Source organism: Camelus dromedarius, chromosome 18, assembly GCF_036321535.1.
Source record: "Camelus dromedarius isolate mCamDro1 chromosome 18, mCamDro1.pat, whole genome shotgun sequence".
In the NCBI taxonomy this organism is placed as follows: domain Eukaryota; kingdom Metazoa; phylum Chordata; class Mammalia; order Artiodactyla; family Camelidae; genus Camelus; species Camelus dromedarius.
In genome coordinates, this window is record NC_087453.1 from 13,029,934 (window position 1) to 13,056,990 (window position 27,057).

General features: G+C 49.5%; 1 protein-coding gene across 2 annotated transcripts in view; it reads right to left on the reverse strand.

Moving 5' to 3' along the window:
* The window catches only part of TOX2 (TOX high mobility group box family member 2), a 120,567-nt gene extending 94,073 nt beyond the window's left edge, over nucleotides 1-26,494 (reverse strand). Inside the window, exon 1 of one of the 2 annotated variants that reach the window (XM_031433770.2) lies at nucleotides 26,362-26,494. In XM_031433770.2, coding sequence (XP_031289630.2) covers nucleotides 26,362-26,460 — 99 coding nt within the window. In that variant the 5' untranslated portion in view covers nucleotides 26,461-26,494. Of the gene's footprint in view, nucleotides 1-25,051; nucleotides 25,314-26,361 lie in introns of those variants that run through there. The other variant, XM_031433771.2, reaches the window with a different exon arrangement.
* Between the last annotated feature and the right edge of the window lie 563 nt (nucleotides 26,495-27,057).

Here is a 27,057-nt window from a genome sequence, read left to right on the forward strand (position 1 = left end):
GCACCTGTCAACATGCGAAACCTGCATGCCATTTCATTTGGCAATTAGACTTCTGAGCATCCATCCTGCAGAAATACCTGCACCTGTGGGCACGATGTATGCCCACTGGTGTTGCTCATTACAGCGAAGCATTAGAGGCAAGCTAAATGTCTAAAACGGGGTCAGGCTGAATAGACCGAAATGCATGCCTTCTGTAGAACAGGATGGAATGAGGAAGGTCTGGAGGTGCTGACTTGGAACCGGCTGGGATAAAGTCAAGGACATGATCCCATTTCTATAAAAAATGTGTGTGTGTGGATGTGCACTATAAAATGCATATGCCAAACTGTTAATAGTGGGTACCCTGGGGAGCAGGAGAAGCATTTTCAGCTGCTGCTTTTTCCTTTCTTGTCTTGTTTCTTTTTTTTTTTTTCTTTTCCACAAGCATGTATTACATTTGTAGTTTGAAACAAAAATGTAAGAGCCTCCCTGCTTCCTTCCTACTCCTCTGAAGCCAACAGGCCAAGGGCCAAGGTCACCTACCACAAGGCTGGATCAGGGCTGGGGCAGTGCTGGCCTGAAGCACTAAGGATACCCCGGCAGCCTCATTAGCTTTCCCACAAGTGCAGTTAAATTAGGACTCTGTGAAGAACGTGAGCTTTGGAAAAAGACAGAACTGGGTTTGAATCCTCGCTCTGCCTACTGGAAGTTAACTTTCCTAAGCCTCAGTTTCTTCATCTGTAAAATGGGGATGAGTGTACCTGTTAAGTGCCATGTACTGTGCTGGGTGCTATTAGATCAATTTTAATGTTTTGGACATTTCAGAAACCTCAGAAGCTGCTGAGGAAGCATCACAGAGCATCCTGGACTGGAGTTCTGGGTGATCCCCCAACTTATAACAACAGTAAACTACACAACAAGGAGGAGGGCATGGGGGACAGCAAATGCCACGTGACGAAAGGGGTCAATGCCAAGTGTGTCTGTGTGAGGAGGGACTGAGGGGATTAGAAAAGGCTCCAGAAAGGAAGAAGTCTTGCCTGTGCCTCTGCACCTTTCTCACGCTGTTCCCTCTGCCGGAAATGCCTTTGCAAATCTTCACAAAACCGACTTCTTATCCCTGAATTCTGCTCAAAGCTCTCCTTCCTCCCCAGAGAGGATCCACTGACTCACCCCTGAGGACAGAAGATCCTGGACTTGATCCTGCCACATGTTTGTTGGAAGGACACCATGCTGTCCTCGAGTGTGCAGTGACAGAGCAGTGGCCCAGTGTGACTCCCTCACCCTGAGCGTGCCAGCCGCATGGGGCAGACAGGGCTGGGCAGGAGTGCCCACCTGGCAGGTTGGGTACCTGCGGCTCAGCCAGGTGAACCCCAGCATGTGGGATTCCAGACGCAGGGCTCTTTGCTTTGCATTAAGTACTTGGCCAAGCAGTGCTGGGTGGAGGGGGCCCCAGCTCTATGGATCCTCTGCTCAGCTCCTCCTGAGGTACCGCCAGAGAGGGACCACTGCACCTTGACAGAACTCAGCAATTTTTTTTTGTTTGTTTTATTTTTATTTCTCAGATCTAGAGGCAGCTTGATGGTTATGGTTCAAAACAAAGAGCGATGACTCAGCTTCCTGTGAAAGAGCTGCAGCCTTTTGGAAAAGGTATTTCTGTCTTAATGCTTCTCTCTCTGGGCCCTCCATCCAGGCTCCCGTCTTTTTGACTGTCAACTGTTCCCAGAGTGGGGGTCAGGGACAACAGACAGGCTTGAGGGGCCAGATTGCCTGAATTTGAATCCTAGCCCTGCTCTTTACTCGCAGAGAGGACCTGGACAAAGTTACACTCTCTCTGAGCCTGACTTTACTGAAGACTTCCTTGTAAATTTTCGCACAAAGTAGCCTTCGCCTATGGAAAGGGTCTGATCCAGTGCCCGGCAAAAAGCAGGCAGACAATCTCACTCTTAATAGGAAAGACCACTTGTGCTCAGGTTCTACTGTGCTTACATTATCTCATTGAAGCCTCACACTTACCCAATGCAAGTTCCCATTTTACGGATGAAGAAACAGAGGCTCAGAGCAATGAGCTGACTTGTGTTTCCAACTTCCCATTCCTGATGGTCAGTGCACACACCCCAGGCCAAGAGAACTGAATCTCTACAAGCTTATTCTTTCCATCTGCCCCTCTCTGCACTGGCAGCCAAGTGCATACCAGTCTCTCACTGTCTTTATCTGCAAAATGGGGACATCACCCTGAAGTTGTTGAAATATTCTGGACAAGGCTTAATAAAAATAATTCTATGAAAGGCTCAGAAACCTTCAATAATAATAGCCCATCATTCCTTCCTCTGGGACAAGGAGTCGACAAAGAGCTGAGGTCTTTACGTGCAAAATCCCAAGGAGATGCATGAAGCCGTTAGGAAAACCCCTTCACAAGTCTAGGGAAAAACCCCGAAAGCTGAGAAAGAGGTGTGAGCTTATGCAAATAAAAAGAAAAGGAGTTGAAAATGACCCGTCATTCAAACAGTCACTCTGCGCCAGGACATTAACATGGGGTCTCTCAAGCCCTAGTCCTAGAATTAATGTAAAGAAAACAGATCTGGTGCAGGTGAACACCAGATAACCCAAGGCAGTCAAAACCCAAGCTCCCATCCCCCGTTTCCTTGCATCACCCTAAAGCATAAGCTGACAGAGCAACCTTAATAGTAACTGACTAATTTTAAACCCTGTGATTACCAGGGCTGATTTCCATGGAACCTTCCTTTCACAGCACCAAGAACCTCTCAAGAGCAGTAATTGCCAAGTTCAATTTTAGCTCTGTCATAGCCAACCATCGGTGCTAACTAAGGCAGCTGCTTCCTCGCCAGGTAAGCTGGTAATGAAGTCGGCTTTGCTGCTTCATCTCACAATATTGTGATGCCGCCGTCAGCATCTGTAAGTGCTGAGAAGCTACGAGCTTCTTTTAAACAAATCTTGCCCAAGGGAAGTGACTGAAGCCACTTAGTGCCTCTAAGGGGCCCCGCCTGGATCCTCGCGCCCACTGGGATGTCCTCGTGGTTGCTTAATCCCATGGGCCTCCTCGCCGAATACGCTGATCACCGTGGGGCCACGCTGCACACTTGAAGGGACACAAGCCCTGCCTTCCTCCATCCTCTGCAACTATCTTCCATTTCCGCCCCCCTCCCTGATCCCTGCTGTCCTCCCAGCGTTCAGACTCACGTCTCACTGCACAGTCTCACCAAATGGGCCCCTGCTTGTCCTCCAACCCCACTGCATGCACTCACCTGTGGGGCTTACCCACAATGCAACGTTTTAGCCTCATTTTGTTAAAGTGCCCTACTGACCTTGGCATCTGTCCTGCTAATTAACAGCTTCCACATCCCCCACACACATCACCCTCCCCCCAACTGGGTTCTGACAGCAGAACTATACTCTGGCCATGACCAGGTATGTTTGAGCTAAGTTTGTGCTGACTTCAACTTCTGCCCAGAAATGGACAGGAACTACGATGGGGCAGAGGGAGGAGAAGGATGCCCTCTGGGAACCTACTACACACCAGGCGTGCGCCAGGTACACCTACCCACGTAGTCCCTGCCATCAGCCAGACAGGCCAGAGAGCTGTGTCTCATACCCCCATTTTACATTCAGGGAAACTGAGGACTGAGAACATCCATGAAGCTGGTGAGAGGAATTTCTTTTAGTTCCCATCAGGAGCTGCCAAGCCTCTTCCCTCTGGACAAAGAAATCACAGAGTAAATTCTGGTTCCCTTCACTTGTCCACCAGGAAGCCCAGAGCCAGATGTGCAGGCCGATTTCAATAACTAGAGAGCCCCAGGCCAACATATCTGTTTTCATTTTCCACCTAGAATTTGTTCTAGTTTATATATCCCTTGGCTCTAATTTTTTGATAAATATATATACTTTTATATCTTCATATGTGTTCTTGGGGATGAATGACCAAAAATAAGCTACCACGAGACTTGTAGGGGTCAGGTGGGTGTCCCGAGGTCTCAGAGCCAGTCCAGTGGTCTGTCTACCTGGGTGCTCTCCACACTGACGCCATCTCCTTCCTCTCCTACTCAACTGAAGAGCTAACAGTGTAGTTTCCTGCCGAGCACGACAGGTCTGGCTGCCTCCACGATGACTTCCCCACAACCCCATCAGGTGACACTCATAGAAGCACATACTCTGGCCCAGGTACTGTTTTCTGCATTTACCAATATTGGTCCTCATGACAACCCTATTAGGTAGGTGCAATTGTTATTCTCATTTTACAGAGGAGTACACTGAGACACAGAGAGGTTGAGTAACTTACTGGATATGCACAGCTAGTAAGTGTCACAGACAGGATTGGAACTATAAGGTCCTGGGCTCTGCGGTCCATGCTCACTGCCATGATGCCGTCAACTGAGTCACCAAGTCCCTCATTTTACAGATAAAGACCTGAGGTTCACAGAAACGAGGGGTTTGCCAAGCTTGGGCTCTGACTGTCCAGTCTGAATGGTGGCAGACACAGAGGCAGAAGCCGTGAGGCTCCAGGAAACCCCACTCTCAACTTCCAGCCAAGGCAAGGCCATGGTTCTAGACATCAGAGCACAAATCCACTCCAGAGAAGTGAAAGGAGACTGCCAGGCAGAAACACAGACTGGAAAACCTTCCCAGTCTCCAAGGCCACCTCAGCTGCCCCTCCACCACCACCCTGGACCCCTCTGTGCTGGGGGAAGGCCCTGCAGGCCAGCCGCCCCCACACGGGGAACTGATAAATTCCCTCTTCCCTGCCACACTGGCGGCTGAGCGCCCAATTCAGCCAAAGGCGGTGTGGAAATGAATTCTTTCCTTTTTTTTTTTTTTTTTTTTTGGAAATGAATTCTGAAGCACAGACACAGATTTGAATCCCACTTCTGCCACTTACTAGCTGCGAACCCTGGGTGAAGGTGAGCCTCTCCGTAAAGTGGGGTATTAACGCCACCACCTCGATGCACGTCTGGGGAGACTGGCAGAGCCCAATGGGCCTGTACCCTCTCTCCCGAGATTTGTCACCATGTTGGTGCCCACCTCCAGCGCTGTCCTGGAAAATCCTTCCAAGGCATCGGTCAGCAGATGACAAGGGAAGGCAGGGCAGGGAGGTCTGCTCCAACTCATCTCACTCAAGACATGCTTTCTGGAACAGGACTGAAAAATGAAATTCAGTAATAAAATCTGAGGTTGAATAGAAATCCCAAATCAGGACTGATTTTTCCAGATCTTCTCAGTCCTACCTCAGGCAGAGAGAGGGGGTTAAGGAGGTCCCTTGGGGTCACCCCATCCTTGATGGGCATCTGTGACAGGCCATTCTCCTGGCCATCAGCAGCGGGATGGGATGCTGGTCCACGTGATGCATCCTGGTTGCCATGGTTTCTGTTTATTCTTGTGAAGACAGATTCCCTGACATGCAGGCCTGGTGAAGAGGAGTGTTTGCTACGTACACTCCAACTGTGTAGTCACCGAGGTCCCTGTGGTGTCCTTGGCTGCACACAGGCAAGAGCCCGCATGCACAGAGGTAAAGGTGCTAATGTTAACTCAGCCCCACAGGTCCTTCCACAGCCAACTCAGGGTGGATGGGACCCGGCCCCATTCTCAGATGAGAAAACCAAGGCTTGGGGCTGGGCAGTGAATTGCCCAGAGTTTTATGGTGACATCAGCAAGAAGCAGGGATTTAAACTTGGATTCTTCTGACCTGTCCCATTTTTTCCAACTCTGTGCTGGCTCATTCATGATCATTATTCCAGCTCCCAGTGACCCCAGGCCTTCTCCCAAACCGTACATCTTGATATGCCTTGAGAGAACCTCTCCAAGGCTCAGGGACATCAAAGGCAGCTCATGGAAGCAGGGAGTTCCCCAGGGGGACTCGACACTCAGGTTACCACCTGGGATCTGACCATATCACTCTCAGTTCATGGTCCAAAGACTGGCAAACAAAACTAAGTCCAAACCCATTCCTTAACCTAGCACCCCACACCCTCTCCAATCCTATGCATCGGACCCCTCCCTTGTTGTCTCCTTGCCCTTTCCAAAGCTCAAATCCTTTCTCTTCCACAAGGATTCCCTGGGAGCATCCATCTCTCCCTCCTCCCAGAGACCACCAAGCAAGCCCAGCTGCCCCTGTGAGCGAGCCATCCATGGAAAGGTCTATCCTCACCTCCCTCCTGAGACTGTGTCACACAGGGGCAGCTCGGGGGACAGCTACAAACCAAAAGTTCCTTTCTAAGCCCAAGCCTGCAGACACTTAAAGGGACTGGCACTTTACTGGGTGCTCCAGTGCTCCAGGTTCCTCCTCCCACAGGGCCTTTGCACATGCTGTTCGCCTGTCCTGACTACCTAGCAACTCCTAGTGTTCCTACAGGTCTCAGTTTTAAGGGACTTCTCTGACCCTCCCTGTTATCTGGCCGCACAGCACTTGTGCAGTTCTAATCACACTTGTCACACTCACATTATGTTTCATGTGCTTATTTATTAGCTAGACTAAAGGCCGCATAAGTACAGCATTGAGTCTGTCTTGTTCACCCTGGATTCCCTGCCACAGTGCCTGGCACACAGCAGGGGCTCAATAAATGTTTGTGGTCTGAAACAGCAAGGGCAGCTGTGGCGGATTAAAAATGACCTCAAGTCTTCCTGTTTCTGTACATGTGCCCTCTGCACTGTGATGCTACAGCACCTCTCACTGAGAAATGGAATCTATTCCTTCACACCTTGAAGGTGGGCTTAGCCATGTGACTTTATTTGGCCAATGAGACAGCAGGAAATCTGCTGCAAGCAAAGGCTTGAAAAGCACTTGTGCATCGGGGCGGCCTCTCTCGCTGCACCGAGAACCCAGAAGCACCAGGTGAGCAAGCCCCAGCTAGCCTGCTGGAGGACAAGGAGCTCTGGCAAGACCTGACCCAACCATCAGACCCCGGCCAGCAGCCTGCCAGCTGCCAGACACATAAGTGAGGCTCTCCTAGATCTCCCAGCCGCTAGCTGACCAGCCAACTGACCACAGATATAAGATAGAGCCCTGCAGAGACCAGCAAGCCCAGCCCAGAAAGCCCTCCAGCCAACTCACAGATTGTGAGTGAATAACATGGTGGTTGTTTTAAAGCACTAATTTGAGGTGGCTTGTTATGCAGCAAGAGATAACTGATACAAGGACTAACAGAAGGGCACTGGCCATGACAGACTCACAGACAAACAGCGTGTGTCTGATCTACACAACATCAAGTTGAGAACAACAAAAAGCTTCTTGGGAGGTGGAAAGCAGCTGGGGATTCCTGCGAACAGGTTTGGGTTCGGATCCCACTGTGATCACAGCCCAGTGACCTCTCCTCTGCAGCTTCAGCTCATGTGCAGAGCAGGGATGGCTTCTACTTCAAGGGTTGTTGTGCAGATTAAATAAATAACATAAATGAAATATCCAGCCCATGATGGATGCTAAATAAATGCCTGTTCTGTTCTCCCCTCCTCTGTATGGCCCCATCCTACCCTTCTTGGAGGTCCTTCCTAAATGCCTCCCTCCCCAGGAAGCCCTCCCTGAACACTGCAGGTCTCAGGGATCCTCCCTCTCTGTCCTCCTCTCCTCCCTCCCTCTCCTCTCTACCTCTCTCTCCCCCTCCCCCCTCCCATTTCTCTCTCTTTTCCCCCCTTTCCCCCTCTTCCCCAACCTTGGGTTCTGAAGTAAGAGTCGCCCCATCCTTTGCAGAACCCCCACTCATCCACCCATCCCCACCTCAGACTCCATCACAACCTAAGGATAGGGACCAAGGACCAATCATGATCAAAACCCTGTGAGGCTGCAGCACAAACAGTGCACAGAGAGCAGAAGTGCCTTACCCAAGGTCACACAGCAGAGTTCAAACAAGAGCCAAGATCCTGTCCCCCATCCATACCCCTCACGGTCATTGGCAAGCAAGGATACAGTGTGGGTGCTGATGGGGTCACCCCTCAGACCTTCCTTTTTGGGTGGTGCCCCCCACTAGGGGCAGTGCAGGCCGTCCTCCTCGGCAGAGCTGCCCTCGGCTGATGGGAGAGAAGCACAGGAGGCACGATCCCCTCCCTCAGCCCTGAGGAAGCCCATGGCCAGTGACCAGCTGACATGGGGGTACAAAAGGCCACCCCCTACCTGGCCTCAGGGTGGGGCCAGCTCCACAGTATCACTCATGCTTCAGGGCTCCCCGTAGGATCAGGCGGAAGCAGGTCTCCCGTGAGACCATCTCCTTGCTCACCTCTGTCCCGCAGCTCCCACTCCCCTTCTCACAAGACCCCTCCGCACTGAATCTCTTTCACAAGAATCCTTTTCCAGGCTCTGCTGCTAGGGAGCTCAGCCTGACACAGAGGCGTCGCTTCTCAAACTGTGGTCCACTGAGCAGCAGCTCAGCATCCCCTGGACCTCGGGAGAAATGCTCAATCTCTGGCTCTTCCCAGATCTACTTAAACAGAATCTGCATTTTAACAAGATCCAGTGTGATTCCCATGCATGTTAAAATTTGAGAATCACTGGCTTAAGATAGGTAGTTATCCCGCAGTGGGGATCATCCAACCAGCACCTGGACAGGTATTAACCAAACTTGCCCATTTGTTGTGAAGGTCGTACAGCACATGTGTGTGTTATCCAACCCTGGCCATGGACTGTGGAGGTAAGCCAATCAGTGTAGACATAACCACCCCAACCACCAGCTGAGCCATCTCTGTGTTCCATGCTCTGGGTAGGTGTGAGCCCAGCATTACAAAGGTGGACACTCCATGCCCTTCTGGTTTGAGCTCCAGTCCCATACACCTTACTTGGTCACCAGAATTCTGTTTCTCTTCGATGCCCCAGGAACCATCTCAGTGTTTGCATTAGTCAGTCAAAGATTTGCCGTTTCAACCCCCTTCTTGAAGGGACACTAATCCCAACATCAGACAGCTCGGGAAGGCTCCCCAAGGGCACCTTTGGGGAAGATGCTGGAAAGAGGGAAGGTAAGATTCCCCAGGGCCCTGGAGGATGAAGGGCAGGGATCAAGCCCACTGATGTCTCTGCCTTAGAAGCAGCAGCTCCTGGTCTGAGTCAGAAAGCACTCTTCAGAGGCCCCGCTCTAGCCTACCCTGGGGTGTGAGCCCCTCCGAGGGGATGCCCATGACCTTTGCTAAACTAAATGCAATAACCAAGTCCTATGTGCCGAGCGGACCCGAGGGCCAGCCCCAGGGGCGGCACTAATCCAGACGTGTGTTTGGACAGGAGGAACCCTGCAAAGCTCCGTCAACTCTGCCAGTTGCCTGAGGAGGGAAGCGGTTCACCTTTCGCTAATCGCCCTAATTCATTTTTTATTACTAACTTTCCTGTTTTCTATTTGCCATCTGATTGAAGATATTACCGAAGGCATTTAAACAGCATCAGACCATACCACAATAGCAAACATAACTCTTTTCATTGAAATCGGCATTAATATACATATAATTCCCGGATCACAAAGACCTCACGGTCCACGTGTGAGACCCGAAGTGAAGGCAGATTTGGCAAGAGGCATGGGTCCAACTGAAGGTTTTTTCAAAAGACAATCAGCCGTGCCAAGCGGGCACAATGAGACGGACGCTTTCTTGTGATGTTGGTGAACACGGATGATCCTTCGGCATGACACCCTGAATCATAAGCCATAAAAACACTTGATCCTTTTGAGCTAGGAGTTCTACTCTGGCCAAAGTCAACAGCCTAGGTCTTATCCTCAACATCCTTCTCCATCACACCCCACATCCAACCCATCCCCAAATCTCATACGTCTACCTCCTAATGTCTCCCATATCCCTCCACTTCTCTCCATTTCTAGCCCTCACCAGTATAGTCCAAGCCAGAACTTTCCGCAATGATGGGAATGCTCCACATCTGCACTGCCCAATGGGGGATATCAGGCACTTGAAATATGGCGTGACTGAGGAACCACGTTTTTATTTTAATTTAAATTTAAATTGCCATGTGTTGCTAGTGGCTACTATACTGGAGAGTGCAGCCCCAAGGCAGCATCAATCCTCTCCCAAACCAGAGTAATCAGCTCCCAGCTGTCATCTTGCCCCCATCCTTGGCCCCATCCATTGTTTTCCCCATAAGACAGCCACAAAGATTCCTCTAAAATGTAGCACATCTCAACTCCCACCACCCTTGAGACAAAGTCCAAGTTCCTGGACATGGCGTGCGAGGCCCCATCTCCTGGGGACAGAGAGTACCTGCTGTTCTCAGGGAGATTACAGTGTTGCGGGTTCTGGAGAGGCAACCCATGAAGGCCTCCCAGAGGGGGTGGCACTTGAATAGAAACTTTAAAGACATGTAGGTAGGAGCCCACTAGGTAGGTGGAGAATGCCTAAACCAGAGGCACAGCAGTTAGAGCTGCTCTGAGAACTACATCCACGAGCCAACAGCAGAAAGTCAGTCCCGATGAAGCTGCTAACCCCGCGGTGAGGGTGGGACATAAGCATATAATGAGTAGGTAAATTACACATTGTGAGAAGGGAAAAGAAAAAGGTAAGGGGTTTCTGGGGGACTGGGGCAGAGGGGAGAGGTCTGCAGTACTGAATAGTAATGACAGATGGTGCCCAAATAAACACACTCTTGAGTCTGTGTGGAAGAATAGTAGCAGGTAATTTCCCCCATTTCTTAAGCTTTTTGGCAGGGAACAAAGTCTTCATAATTTACAGTTTAATAAGAAGAAAGGGGTGATAACTTTGTGAAAGAAGTCACCAAAAAGTCCTGCTTGCCCAACAGAAGTGTTCCCACAGACTAGAGAGATTCCCTTATCTCCGAAGGTCAGGCCGACTGTGCCCCAGTTACCCCAACCCAAGCAACTGGGAGTGACGCCTCCCTCCTGAAAAGGGCAAGGTCACCACCACCCGCAGGGAGTCGGGAAGTGGACAAAACAGGGGAGTGAGGTCTGCCAACGCCATCCTCAGAGAGTCAAGCAGTGATTAAAAACCCTAAGGGTTTCGAACATGAGCCCTCTTGCCTCCCATTTCAACTTTCTTCCTTGGGCCTGGCTGGAGGTGAGGGTGGCATGTCATTACAATGGGAATCCACATTTATTAACATTTACAAGGCCCAGACACTGTGTCTCTCACATTTTTGTTTAATTCTCCCGGCAACAATGTACAAAGAAGACAAAGGAGGCCCAGAGACAGTGAGCAAATTGTTCTTCAAAAAACAGTGTGGGGTACGTTCCGGTGGCCATCTCTGGAAATTATAAATGCCACACTGATTCATTCATTCTTTCAGCAAATTTTTATTTATTTATTTGTATTGATTTATAGTCATTTTACAATGTTGTGTCAACTTCTGGTGTACAGCACAATTTTTCAGTCATATATTAATATACATATATTCGTTTTCATATTCTTTTTCACCGTGAGCTACTACAAGATCTTGAATATACTTCCCTGTGCTATAAAGTATAAACTTGTTTATCTGTTCTATACATATCTGTCAGTATCTACAAATCTCGAACTCCCAGTCTGTCCCCTCCCCTCTGGCAACCACAAGTTTGTATTCTATGTCTGTGAGTCTGTTTTTTCAGCAACTTTTTATTGAGCACCTACTACACAGTGGACACCACGCTAAGGTGCTGGGAACTCACTGATGAAGAAAACAAACATGGCTCCAAAAGTAGGAAAGCTTACTGTCCTCAAGATGGAACAGACAATCAAATAATCTCATAGATGTATTATGCAAGGGGGAAAAATACACCAGAGGCTGCGAAAGAGAATAACAAGGTAACCGCACAGATTCGGGGGAACGGAGTCTGGGACAAGGTTGAGTATAAAGCTGAGACCTGCAGGATGAGCAGGAGCCAGTGCAGAATGAAGCCAAGAACATTCCAAAGGGAACAGCATATGCAAAGGCCCTCAAGCAACATGGGGGAGGATGGTGTCTGGGAGAAAGCAAGCAGGCTGGGGTGGCTAAAGTGGAGTCAATGGAGGCTGGCTTTGCTCCCCACTGCATACCCAGCACGGAGCCTGAGGCCTCAGACAGAGCAGCTGGGAGTGAGGCTAGAAAAGCAGGCAGGGGCAAGATCGCACTAGGATATGTGGGCCAGAAAAAGCATCTGTTGTTACCTACACACTGGGGAAAGGTTTTAAGCAGAGGTCTGATTTTGGTTGGGAAGGGTTCACCAGGCCACAACAGAGACCCATGAGCGATTCTGCCCAGAGAAGTGACAGGATACAATTTACACATCAGAAAGAGCTCGATCGTGGCTGGGATGGTTCCTCAGAGCATCCTGATGTGTGACTTGTGGTCCCTGGATGGTGAACATCCCCCAAAGCTAAGCGTCCCCAGCTAGTATGTGGGAGGCAGCCACCATTCAGAAAAGCAAGACACAGCAGCAAGAGACAGGACACACTGACAGAGCATCAGACAGGCCCAAGGCTGTCGGCAGAGGGAAAAATGTCCTAGAGATGCTATAATGGGGCTGTGGCTTATTGTTAATGTGGAACCGTTAGGAAAACACAATTATGCCTTCACTGGCACTATAAGACATAATCCAAGACAGAGTGCAAACATTCAGTGCTGCATCCGAAAGACAGGGACGACAACAGAAGAGCCACCAGAGGAGAGGCCTGCGTTGCACAGGTGGGTGGCCAGGCCCTTCAGGTTTTAGCGTTTTTTTTTCTCTTTATCTCATTTTTTAATTAAAAATTAAAGTCAAAGTTTGGCTCTTAGGCATTCTTAGATTTGGAAAAGGAATTAAAATTAAGTATCCCAGATGCTTAAACACACATTACTATCTCATTTAATTCTAGCAACAGGTAATCACCATTAATTCCATTTTGTAGATGATGAAACTGACGCCCAAAGATAACAAGCAGCTTTCCAAATGCCCCTACTCCCTTCTCCAGCCTTATCTCTTGACACTCTGGGCCCCTTCTATGCTTTTGCACATGCTGTTCCATCTACCTGGAATGATCTTCCCTATCTTCTTCACCTGGCCAATTCACCTTCAAGCACAGACCAGGTGTCCTCTCCTCTGAGAAGCCTTCCCTGACTACCCTCAGCCTGGTCTGGTAGTCTCACATCCATTTGGAATTGTTTATTTTTGCCTGTCTCCCTAATATATTAGACTGTGGCTTCTCAAGGGCAAGGACCAGATCTTAATCCCCTGTTCATGTCTGGCATCTCCCTCCAAGCCTTGTGTACAACAGGCAGTGAATGTTCTTTGCATGGCTGAACGAATGGATGAGTAAATGAATTAACTCAAAGCCAGGACTTGATCCCAGGCCAGTATGACTCCAAAGCCTATCTCTTGGCCAGAGTTTGTGTGTGTGTCTTACACAGATCAATCAGAAAACGTGCACAAGCACAGGATATATTACAAAACAAGGCTTCATCCATCCCTGCAAAAGGGCTGCCAAAAAGCACCACCCCTCAGGAAAAAATCGGATGGCAAATATGGATAAAGGGTTAACCAAACCCTTTTCCTTCTTGCAAGAGCATTTCACCTTTGTTAACTGTCTAGCATAACTCCCCTGGAAACCTGATGAAGGTAGGACTATGTTACTAGGTAACTCTGCTTATGGTAAAAATGACCCCTGATGGGTAAGGTGCATCCACACTAGAAGGAACTATAAATAAATTATAAATAGCTGATAAAGAAGCCATACTTGAGGTCTTCCTGAGTACAGTGACTCTTGTAACTGACATGCCCCTTTCAGGGACCCTTGAAGTGAAGACTACAGAACTGCTACAAGAGACATGGGTCCTTTGGGACAAAGGCTTCCAAGTGGGGGTGGCTTCCAAACTCACCATTTGTGGGTCTCACTCCCTTGTACCTGAACGGAAAGCTGGGCAAGAGGACTGACAAGGAGCAGCGCTGCTGGCCGCCTCCGTGGGCTACCGCAGCGACTGCGGCTGGAACCACCCCCGGGGACGAGGACTGGATCATGTGCCCTGCTGGCAGCAATGGCTCCTGTCCCAAGTCCCTCAAGAAGACGGGTACCAAGGGTCACCTATGTGAGTCTGGCGAGTCTGAATGTTTAAGTAAACCTTAAAGAGTCCCAGTGGGAGCGTCAGTGAGAAAGAAGAAAACTGATTCAGGGGAGAGAAGAGGCCATCCCAACCAGAAACACCATTACACTTATTCTGAACACGAAAGCACCTTACACCTCTCATTTATAAAAAAAAAAAAAAAGACAGAAAAAGCCGGGATGGTGCCTATGCTCTTGTCCTTTGGAGGGTCCAGATGACCTGAACACTCCTGGCACAGTAATGAGGGAGGGGATGACTTACTTAATCGCCCAGAGGCCGCACCACAAACCTGAGCACAAATGCGGTTTTGTGTGATAAGTGAAGCTCAGAGAGGTTAAGTAACAGGTCCAAAGTCACACAGCTTATAAGTGCCAGGATATGAACCTAGGTACTTCCGTAGAACTCAAAAGTCACATTTGAATCCACTGTCTGGTTTTGCATAAAAATTAACTTACAGCTCAGGCGGCTGTATAGGACAGAGAAAGCACGTAGGGTGGGATGGAGTAAAGGGGCCTTCTTAAATAATGTAGGTAACACCCAATAGGCACTCATTAAATATCTGCAGAATAAATGAGCAACAAAAGGCCCAGGGCCCTTCTTCCACATTATCAAGTTCAGTTTAAGCCAAAACACAGCACAGTGGAACAATAAAATTTATGCATGAGATTGACCCTGGGTTATATGCTGAGTTGGATTAGTTTCCAACAGGTTTTTAAATCATTCCGGCAAATTAGGCCCAACTTCGAGATAAGCACGTTTTAATTAGCTGTAATGTGCAGGCATTCTATTACCACATGATGTTTGAAGTTGCAAACCGAGGCAGGAGGCCCAGCTGGGAACCTCCTGGCCCCCAGAACAGACAGTGCATCAACAGTAAAACCAAGGGGTGAGCTGGCCCACTCTTGCATCCCTGCAGAGGGCGGGAGCTCCCGCTGGCACCACGGAGGCTGCAGGAGAGAGGAGTGGGAGGGCATAGTCCAAACCCCAGCTCTGCCAATCAGCTTCTCTGCTGCCTTTTGTAACTCGACCCATTTGGGTCTCAGTCTCCTCACCTACACAATGGGCACACATGTGCCCAGCATCGTCCTTAAGAAGACTTAACGAGATGATATGAGTGAGCCTGACATGCAGTAAATGCTCAGGGAATAATTTGTGCTTATTTCTACCCTACTTTTCTCCATAAAATGGCACAAAATTTAGAAATAAAAATCAGTGAGAGGGGACTTTTTGTTCACGATGGTGGCGAGAACACATACTTTAACCTCTCCCTGATTCTAACCCCCCTAGAATGACAGAAAAAGACAGATACACACATAATTCATAATTCATATACACACATACAGACTCATAATTCAGAGAGACAGACAGATGAAAATGGAGTAAGTCCAAAGAAGCTCATAAGGAAACAAGAAAACCCATTGAGAGGGTGCTGGAAAGTAAGAAATCAGAGAGACAGACTGACAATGAAACCCATCTAAGCTGAGGCACCAGCACATCAACACAAGACCTTTGGAAGAGCTATTTTCCTGACAGCCCCAGAAAATCCCAAAACCCAGGCAGCAGGAGCCGGGAGCCCTGGGCAGAGGAGATGACGTGACCTTTGTGTTAGCCTATGGCCCTCAGAGAAGCTGCCTGTGGGTTTTGCCTCGAAGCTAAAGCCAGGGAGACAAACTCTCTAATTAAATGAGAACTCTGCCTCAGGGATTCCCCACTTACGGATGGGCATGATACAAGAATACACAGTGCACCAGGGCCCATGGGTAACTGCTGGCCTGTGAGAGAAACAGTTGTCCCCAACCTCCAGGGAGCTTGTGCCACGCTCTAGCAGAAGTCTCCAGCTTCAGGTGTCCACCCGCAGACTGCACCTAAAATCAACATTCACACTGCCTGCCCACATGCTCATGGCTTTCACGGGTGCTGAGGAAACTCACAACTACAGAAGAGATCGATCTAGAGCCCTGTTCAGAAATAAATGTCAGCCAAGAGTCACCAGGCATTTGTAGAAAATATCAACATAAAAGGGAAGCCAAAAAGTGAACAGAAGAGCTAACCAACAAGAAAACAGAGTTAATGCAGCAAACAAAAGAGAACTTTTTAAAAAAACTGAATTATCATCTTCAAAAAGATTCAACATATTCACATATCCATTAAAAAAAAAAAAAGAACAGGCTACTATGACATAAGAGCAATCAAGAAATAATACAGAATTCTGGGAAATGAAAAAGGGATTAAAGAAACAGAAACAACAAACGTATTAGAAGTGTTGACCTGAAGAACGGTTATGCCTGGAGATACACCCAGCACACTCCCCTCAGTGGTTAGTCCTGGGGAGTAGGGCTGAGAGGGCAGTGGCGAAAAGGAAAGAGAGTGAGGGGGCTTACTTTTCTCCTTTATATTCTACTCTATTTCTGTGGGTTTTTTTTTTTTTTTACAGAGAACAAAAACAATTTTTTTTAAAAAAAGAGAAAGAACAGAAAGACTGAAAATACAGAAGGAAATGACAGAAGAGTGAAGTGAAATTGGGAGTGAGTTAAGTGAGCAAAAGCTGTCCCACGATATCCTATGTCTACAAGTGACCCACTCATTGGCCTCTGAGCTTCCTGGTTGCTCAGAGAAGATCAAAGAATGGTGAAGGGACAGCCACGGATGCTGACCTGCACTGAGACCGGGGCAAGGCAGAGGCTCCTGAAGAATGTGACAGGACTCCAGTCCAAAGAGAAAGCCATGGTCCCCTGCCCAGAGGGGACTCCCTTGGGCATGGCCTCAGAAGTCAATCTAGAGTCCTCCCTGCCACACAAGGAAATGTGTGACATCTGAGCACAAGAACTCTGGAATCCTACCCAGGAATGTGTAAGAGAATCGCCTTGGGCCTCAGAAATTCCATTAATTGTCATTTTTCTCACTCGGACCTAAGAAGCAGTTATCCCCCAGCTCTCGCTCACATTGTGAACTAAAGAAGAATCCAGCAAGTGACTCAAAGTCTCTAAAAATCATCAACATGCTGCCCCTTGATTTCTTGGGAACCAGGAGGACGGTGAGTTCTCTCCCCAAGATGCAGCTTCCTGAAATGACACTGCAGTACTCACCTTTCTACCCTTTCATTCCCTACCTGCTGGGCTGACAGCTGTGTCAGCCACTCGGAACCGCTCCCTGCCCCACAGAACTCCCTGTGGGAACTGCCTGAAGCCAATGACCAGATGATGCAAGAATCAAAGGAAAAGGCAGCCCCCTCGCCTCAGTTTGGGACAAACTGGAGCCCGGCTCTCTGAGGGATGCTTCCATCATTAACTATATCCCAGGCCAGCACCTCCCTCTGCCAAATCATGCCTCCCCTACTCCCTTAGCGGTGCACTTCCTGAGAATGTTCCCCCAAATACACCATCTACAGGCAATTCTCCTTCTCAGAGTCTGTTTCCAAGGAGTCCAGGGTAAGATTCTCTCCAAGGTAAAGGAGACACTCCCCATGATCCATAGGGGGTCCTAAAGAAGGCAGGAGTCTCTGGGACAGGTGACCATGGCCAAGGTAGGGCTACATGCCCTAGGCCAGCAGTACATCCCTAGTGTCCTAGATCAAGGTGGGAAAATCCTCCTGTATCCTAGTCTAGAGCCTTGTTCTCTGAGTGTGCCTCCTAGACCAGCAGCACAGCATTATCAGCTTGCTGGCTGTGCACATTTTCAGCCCCTCCCCAGACCTACTGAATCAGAACTTCTGAGGGATGCTGCTAGCAATCTATGTTTTAACCACCCTCCAGGTGATTCTGTGGCACTGAAGTTTGAGAAGCAGAGCATTCCTGGCCAGTCCGGGGGAAATCAAACACATGTCATTAAACTTTCCCACAGCAGAATGTAAACTGGTACAGCCACTATGGAAAACAGCACAGAGGTTTCTCAAAAAACTAAAAATAAACCTAACTACCTCTCCTCCCCAAAAATTTTTTTTAAAAATTTCAAAAACTAAAAATAGAACTACCATATGATCCAGCAATCCTACTCCTGGGCATATATCTGGAAAAGACAAAAACTCTAATTTGAAAAGATAAATGCACCCCAATGTTCATAGCAGCATTATTTACAATAGCCAAGACACAGAAGTAACCTAAATATCAATCAACAGATGAATGAATAAAGAAGATGTGGGAGATATATATATATATATATAATGGAATATTACTCAGCCACAAAAAAGAATGAAATGTTGCCATTTGCAGCAACACAGATGGACCTAGAGAATATATACTAAGTCAGACAAAAAAAAAATAAGTTATATAATATATCACTTTTACATGCAATCTAAAAAATAATACAAATTAATTTATTTACAAAACAGAAACAGACTCACAGAGTAGAAAACAAACTTATGGTTACCAAAGGAGAAAGCAGGAGAATAAATTAGGAACTTGGGATTCACAGATACACACGACTACATAAAAAAATAAATAAACAACAAGGATTTACTGTATAGCACAGCGAGCTGTATTCAGTATCTTATAATAACCTATAATGGAAAAGAATATGAAAAATATATATATAACTAAGTCACTTTGCTATACACCTGAAACTAACACAATATTGTAAATCAACTATGCTTCAGTAAAGAAGGAAATTAGATACCTACTTATGATAAACCCCAGTTCTATACAAGTGAAGAATATTTTGTAGGCATTTATAACATTAAACTTTACATAAAACAAAAAAAAACAAAACAAAAAAACTTTCCCACAGCAGAAGACCAAGAGACAGTTGCCGACAATGGTCTGAATCCAGCAACCTGAAACATTCCATACTCTGGACCATAATTGTGGCTCCAAGGCACCTTTCTACTTAAAACCCAACCTGCTGAAATGTGACACTATATAATGATCTTTGCCGGTGTCCTGCTCCCATGCAGTCAGGTCTCCCCGAATTAGGCTGAGAGTACCCTCAAACCATCTCCAAGCCACCTTGCGATGGCTGCTCCCTCTGCCTAGGACGCCTTCCCACCACTCTGCATGCCCCCCTAAGCAGCCCGCGTGGGTTTCCTGTAAGACTCTACCATGTGAAGCCTTCCCACACCTCTGGCACTGTCACTTCCCCAGACGATTATATATTTAATGATGACTCTGCATTTCGAGCCAATATATTAAGGATCCACACAGCCTTTCATCTAGGAAAGACAAGTTTCCTATTGCATCACTGAGCCTTCAGGACAGGGTTGAAACCCCTAGCACACAGTAGGCACTCAGTTAAACCTGCTGAACATTTGAGAAACCCAGCGGTAAACAGGTCATTACATACTGAGAAACCACAGCCTTGTTTCTCATTCTAGCAGGCACCAGAAATCGCAACTGCACAGTAGAAAGCTTAAGCATCAGGATAATTGATCAAAATGTATTAGCCCATGTTATACAACATGTTTTCACTAAGATATAAAATTACAATTTACCACGACTCATTAAGTTAATAATTACTTACCATATGTTTTTATTGCTGCTCCCAAACCATGCTGAAAAATCACTACATAGGTTTTTGGCTCATGTCAACATGATGACTCTCAACCACGTGGATACAGGATTTACTGACAGGGAGACATAGGACTAAAATAAGGGACAGAAAACATGAGCCCCAGTACTCTGCCACTCTCATCACCACCATCTTCTAGTTTACCTGCATCCCACTTTCTAGATCAGTAGTTCTCAAACAGGGATGATTTTGCTCCCGCCCCACCAGAAACACCTGGCCAAGTCTGGAAACATTTTTGATTGTCCTGACTAGAGAGGGGGCATCTGGCTGGTAGAGGCCAGGGAAGCCATACACATCCTATAATGTGTGGAACAACCCCCACAACACAGAATTATCAGGCCCAAAATGCCAGCATTGCTGAGGCTGGGAAACACTGCTCTAGATTAAAGGGAACTACGGCATTACTGTCTTCTTGTACCAGTGAGAAAACTGAGACTTGGAGCGGTTAAATGACGTGCACAAGGTCACCAGCCCGTGCGGGTGACTGGTACAGCTGCATTGTGGGAATCAGTCTTCCCTGCCTCCCAAACTCCTCTTCCATCCCACAGATTCAAGAAGGAAACAGAAAGTCGCAGAGGAAGTGAACAGCTCCCTGTCATTCCAAAATGCTGAGCAGAGACCTCTTAAATCAGAGGCCCAGAAAAACCAGATCCAGAGACCAAGGCATAGAAATGTCTGATGAAGACCGTTTCCCCAGCAGCTCGAGCTGAAACTAGACTCCTCTTGCATTTTTAACTTTCACTTGTGCTACCCTTTGTGAATAGAAACGAAAGCATTTCCTGCTGGGCTGAGTGCCTTACATGCAGGATTTCCAACCCTCATGACAACTCCACGGGGAGAGGTGTTGATGTGCCCATTTTCCAGAAGAGGAGGCTGAGGCACGGGGAGGTGAAATAACTTGTGGCCACTGAGGCTGGTAAGGTAATGGTCAAACTCAAGTCTGCTGGGCTCCAAAATTTACACTGCGTTCATAACTGAGACCAGCTCTGGGAAATCAGGGAAGCAAAATAAATGCCCTACAGAGTCATTCCAGGACTGGCAGCCACGCTGCAGGGTCATCCTTGGCAAGAGGGTGAGGCTCTTTCCAGCTTACTGGCTGCTTTCCATGCTGGGCTCTGTCCCTTGGGCCTACTCAGAGAAGCTCTTCTAGGAACGTCAGGTCCGCCAAAAGACTCTTGGCCCCTGCCCTGCCCTGGACACAATGTGCTCACCACAAAATCTTCAGATTATAAAAGCCAAATAGATGTTAAATTCCTCAAGCCACAGGGAACAACAGGCCAGCCCTGAATTCATTCATTCAGCAAATATTTACTGAGCAATTACGTGCCAGTCCAGCTCTGGAAATACAAAGGTAGACATGGAGGCTCCTACCCTCTGCAGCATACAAGGGCCCATATCCTCAAAAAGCATCATCCTCATCCTTGCCGGTGCACCATCCTCTACAGTTAGAAAGGACACACCCAGCCTTTATTTCATTGAATTTCCACACCACAGCTCCCCATCTCACAAGCCTAATGGTCACTAATTTCCTTTCTGTTTGCACAGAGGGAAACAGAGGCCCAGAGAAGGGCACTGTCATGCTCAATGTCATCCAGCAGGCTGGGGGTGGTTGTGCCAGGCCTCAGCTGCCACTCCTGATAAGGTAGAGAAGTGTGGTCCTTGAAGAGAGCTATAGGGAACACCTTTAGATAGAAAGTGAAAAAGAGCTTCCTAACAGAGACACAGCATTCTTCCTGAGCTCCCCCCAGGACCAGCTCCAGGTTCACCTGGCCCAGGGCTCCCTCCCCAGAACTCACCAACAGCCACCTGGGCCCCAGCAGAAAGATGCTGTGGGGACCTCACCTACCAGAGATGCTGAGTGGGCCTCTCATATCCCAAATCTGGGGGAGGTGGGAACAGCAACTCCCACTTCATGGATTTTTGTCACAAGGAGCCTCCAATCATTCACGAACCAAGCTTGTCTAGATCCCATCCAGGGGCAAGAGGCTGTGCCCAGAGCTGTGTGGGTGGAGGGTTGAATCAGTCACCCATCAGAACAATTTCCTGAGTAATTATAGGTCAGGCACGATGCCAGGTTCTGGGCATGGTTCCTGCCTGGTGGGAGCCCACAAAAACCTGTATACAAACAACCAAACCACTGCTACACAATGTGTGGTCTCTGGAGCAGCAGCGGCACGACTGGGAGCTCATCAGACATGCAAAGCCTCAGACCCCAGTGCAAACCAGCTGAATCAGAATCTCAGGCACGGGAAGGGGTACCCAGGAATCTGTTTTTCAAATCTTGCCAGATGATTCCTAATGTATATATGAAATTGAGAACTACTGGTCTAGGCCACAAGGCCTTCCCCAACCTCCCTACTTAAACTGCAAACCAGCCCCTGGACTTGACACCACAACCTTCTTCCCAGCTTCAATTTTCTCTGTAGTACTGGCATCAATCAAAATACCATATATATATGGTATCATATGTATATGATATATATATGGTATCATAATATGTATGATATATATACCACATATATATAATATATATCTCATATATATACCATATATGTATGATATATGTATCACCCATCTATTTATGACTTCCCTTGCTGATATGTAAGCTCCAGAGTCACTTTGCTTCACTGCTATAGCATCAGTTGCCTAGCACAGTGCCTAGCACAAGAAGGTGACTGTCCTCTTTTATTTGTTGATTGAACGATGGATGGCAGAACATGCCAAAACCCATGAAGCACTCATGCCTGGGGGGAACCTGGAGGAAGAGAGAAGGTTGCTGGCCATGGAGCCCTGCATAGAAAAAGTGGTACCCAGGTTGGCCTTGAAGGATATTTGGAAGGGATGAAGGATACTTGGAACACAGAGTTGCTAAGCCTATTACTGGAATAGGTCCCAGATGGCTAATACCATTGCTGTCTAATTAGTAGCTGGTATGTGCCAAGATCTGTCCTAGCCTATGTCACCTCACTTAACTCTCTGGAACCTCAGAGGTGGTCAGTGTCATCCTCAAGAGAACACTGAAACTCAGACATATTAAATAATTGCCCCACCCACAGAAAGACTTGTATACAAACGTTCACAGCAGCTTTATTTATAATAGTCCCAACCTGGAAACAAACCGAAATGTCCACTGGTAGGTGAATAGATAAACCAATTGTGCTATATTCATACAATATAATGTGACTAAGCAATATACTAGAACAAACTATGGATATGTACAACATGGTTAAATCTTAAGGACACTTCATTGAGCAAAATGAGTCCAGATGCAAAACTGTATATGCTTCACACGATGTTCTAGAACTTAAATTGACTTAATACACTTAAATTGAACTTAAATAAAGCATTGACAATAGAAATCAGATAAGTAGTTTCCTCTAGGGGTAGGGAGTGTTGACTGGAAAGGAGCATGAGAGAACTTTCTGGGGATAGAGAGTTCTTTATCTGGATTGGGATAGTGGTTACATGGGTGTTCTTATTTGTCAAAACTCATGGAACTGTACACTTAAAATTCGCATTTCATTGTATGTAAATCAGATCTCAGTAAAAAAAAAAAAAAGTGCTAAAAATCATTTGCCCTAGGTCACAAAGCCACAACTGGACCCAGATTTGCCCAATTCCAATGGCCAGCTTCCACCAGTCTGCCACAGTTGAGTGGGGAGCCTAGGCAATGACCTCAGCCTGACAAAGCACCTTGCCAAAACTCGAAGGAAAGGACTGTATAGTTACCCCAGGAAGGATGTCATGACTTCCAACCCCTAAACCACAAGACTTGTGGGGAGGCCAGACGAGTGTCAAGCTGGGAGTCAGTGAGCTTGTGTTTAGGCCTCAGCTGTGCTCTTCACCTGCTCTGGAATCTACGAGTATATCACTCCATGACTCAGTTTCCCCTGGTGTGAAGGAAGGGGGGATCAATGGTTCCCAGCAGGGGGCCACGGGCCCTGGGGGCTACAGGGCCACAAACCGCTATGCTCACCAGGCATCGTTACTACACGAACTAAGTCATGTGCCTGCTTCATAACTTGTAAGCTATTTTTCAAATGCATGCTAATATTATTGTGATTACTAAAATAAGCATCTATTTCAAAGCAAAAAGGAAACCACAGCAGCTTTTTGCCATTGTGTATTTTTTTCAAACAAAAGATACCAAAAGAGCAGCCACTGCTCATGACTTTGGTTTAAAAAGGCTGGAATCTCTGTGTTAGAGGATTGCTAAGGGGACAGTCACCAAGGGAACGGTCGCCAAGGGCCCTTCCAGGTCAACTGCCCCACGGTTGTCCAACATCACTTGGCAAATGCTTGCCCTTGTATTTCTCAGGTCTGGGTCCCTGTGGGAGCAAGTCTCTTGTCTGGACTCCAGGCACCAAGCCCCCAGAGTGCAGGCTGTGTCCTGGCTCTGCAGCTCAGTCTACAGACCCCAAGTGTGGTCATGGCTGTACCTTGGGCCTGTTTCCCCTCCAGTTCTGATAGTGACCAGCTGTAAGTATCGAGCCAGGCCATTTCCCTCCTCATCCCTCAACATCACCTTCCTGGCACAATATGCCCCACCTCCCAATCGCCAGAGCTGAAGGTAAATGCCCACTTCTGATCTGCTACCAACAAGCTTCTGACCTACCCCTGACTGAGCCAAGTGACTTCCCTGACTCACCCTGCCATGAGGCTGAAGGATTGAGAAGCAGGTCTCACATCCAAGTGCAAGGTGAGATCTTGGGGCTTTCACCTCTTCTAGTGGCTCAGCTGCCACCCTCCTCCTCTTCCTGGACACACCCTCTGCTCTGGGCCAGGGATTCCAGATCACAGACAGAAACTAGAATCATCAGCTTCTCGTTCCCTGATAGGTGTCCTCCCACCAGCACTTCACACTGGTTCTTGGTGCTGAGTCAGAGCTTTATAGCGTATCAGAATAAAGTAGGGGCTTCAGCTGGGTGCCCCCACCCAAAGGCCCCCTTATGAGACCACCACTCCAGTTTACAGAAACACCACCCACAAAAGGAACACTCCAAGCTAGCAGCACCTACCCAACCAGGCTTTGAGGCACAAATCCCCAGTGTCACCCATGCCCCCAAACCAGAGGCTAGAGCCTTGCCAACTTCTTGTTTTAAAAAATAACAAAGCCAAGGGCAGCAGACAGACCAGCTGCCCCTACACCCAACCATCTTCTTCCTGAAGACTCCACTTGCTACTTCTAATCAATTTTCTCTCCATCTGATGGAAGCAGCCCAAGACCTGGCCTTCTCTTGAAGACACCATCCCCCTCTTCGGCTTCTAACTTTGCTGGTCACAGGACAAAAGATAATCTCTCCATCCTCCTGGAGACCTCACTTGCCGCCCATCCCAGCTCCACGCCGCCCCAGGCCCTGTGACCCCGGACCCCACCCCATGCCCCGGACGAACTGAGGAAGGCTTTGCCCCCAGACTCCAGAAGCCACTCCCCAAGGCCTGAGGACGTACTCAGCGAGGCCCAACATGGGCGGCCCCTGGTTCCGCGCAGGGACGCCCCTCCCCACAGCATCCCCGCAGCAAGAGGCTTAGTTTAAAACCTGGAGGGTGCGGTTGAGATCCCGGGAGGGCCGCGGATCCAGCCACCCGACGCGCACTCACCACGCAGCGCCACCAAGCCCGCACGTCTGCGCCACGGCCACGGGGAAACCCGCGCGCACCGTTCAATCCGGGCTCCGAGTGACGAAAAGCCGCGCTCGGCTCCGGCCGGCCAGGGACCGACGCACCGACCCGCGGACTCAAGGACCGTCCTGCTTCCTAACTAAGTTTGAAAGTTTCCTCCAGGGCTAGGGAAGGGACGCGGACTGCGCCGCTGCACCTCAGGGTCCCGGGCTGGGCTCCGCGCGGGGAGCGGGGTCGGACGCCGCCCGTCCGGGCTTCCAGGCGCTGAGCTCGCATCGCGCCGGGCGCAGCGCGGCGGGGACCTGGCTGAGGGTGGGGGCGGCGATCTCGAGAAAGAGGGGAGTGTCCTCCACCGCAGCCCCAGCCTGGAGGGGCGCCCGCTCGCCGTTCGTGGGGGGGGGGGGACAGACCTCGATGGGCCACTGCCAACTCAGAATCCAAGGCCCCACCAGGCAGTGAAGGCCGATTAGTAAATGGACCAATTAGTGCGCAGCGGCGCCAAGAAGTTAAAACCCCGACGCAAGTGTGGACGACCGAGGTGGGGGAGGGTTGGTGTGGGGGCTGTGGCTGCCCCGGGGTGTGACCACTAGTGACTCTGTGACGGTCAGGGAGATTAGTATGTTTGAGGTTCGCCGTCCATGGGGTGGCTGTGTGTGACAGTGTGCAACTGTGTGTCACTGGGAATGCGAGTGACTGTCGGAGTGAATTCTTTGTGTGCCTGTCCCCAGTTGTGACTGCGTGTGACAGCAGAGAGGAGCATAGAACGGGGTGTGTGGCATCGTAGTGTGGGAATGGGTGACTCGTATGTGGCGGTGTGACAGTGCAGATGGGTGTGACTGAGTGTGGTTGTGTATAAATGACTGGAGACTTGTGTGGGACGGTAGTGTAAGTAGGTGCATGGCTGTCTATGTGTGACAGTGGGTCACTGTGTGTCGGCTTAGGAATGAATGCGCTGCTGTCAGGGGGACATGGGTGAGTGTGTGTCACCGAGACATCGTGTGAATGACTGTCGGGGTGACTTCTGCCCGTGATCCCAACAACTCCTGGGCGTGAGTGTCACTGCCAGGGCATCGGCGTGAGTGTCGTGCCCGTCGGCGGGACTGATGGGTGCGTGTCCCCGCGCGTCGGCACTGCCATCATCTCCCCGCGTGTGTCCCCGAGAGCGCCCGCGTCCCGAGCCGCCGGGTGACTGCTGCCCGCGCTCCAGCCCGGGACGCTCTGGCGCGGCGCGGGGTCCGAAGGCGCGGGCAGGCCCCGCTCGCCCGGGCCCCCACCCCGCCCCCGCCTACCTTGCCGCAGTGGTAATAGTCCAGGGGCGCCAAGCCGGCCGGCTCGGCCCCGGGCCGCGCGCCTACCGCGGGCGCCGAGGGGTACAGGCGGACGTCCATGGCGGGCGCGGCGGCGGCGGCGGCGGCTCCCGCGGGCAGTGCCTGGGCGGGCGGCGGGTGGGAGCCAGTGTGCGAGCGGGTGTGCGAGCGCGGGGGGCGGGCCGGGGGCGGCGCCCGGCGGAGCGCCCCGCCCCCGCCCGCCAGCCCGCCCGCGCGCGCTATTGTTCCGGCCTCGGGCGCCGCGGAGGGCCCAGGGCCCGGGCCCAGGGGGCGAGGTCCCTCCCGCGGTCCGCCTGTCTCTCTGCCCCCCTGGGGGTCCAAGAGGGTTGCGTTCCTGTCCCTTTCCCGTCCCGCCTTCCACCACCAAGGGTGAGGGGAGGGAGAAGCCGGTAAGACACCCCTCCCCAGAAGTGGGACACCCTCGACCTCCTAGATATTTAGGGCGTTGCTGAACCCCACGCGGCGTCTGGCAGAGGGGAAGGAACACTCGGATATGAGTGCTGCCTTACCCGGGGGCCGCGGCCCTGACCCTGAGGCTGATCCTCGGATTTCCTCCATCCGTGTTCCACTGATCTGAGTCACTGTGAGAATGGCCCTGGGGGATTGCTGCTTAAACTCTCACTTTATATATGAAGAAACCGAGGCAAGGACTTGTGG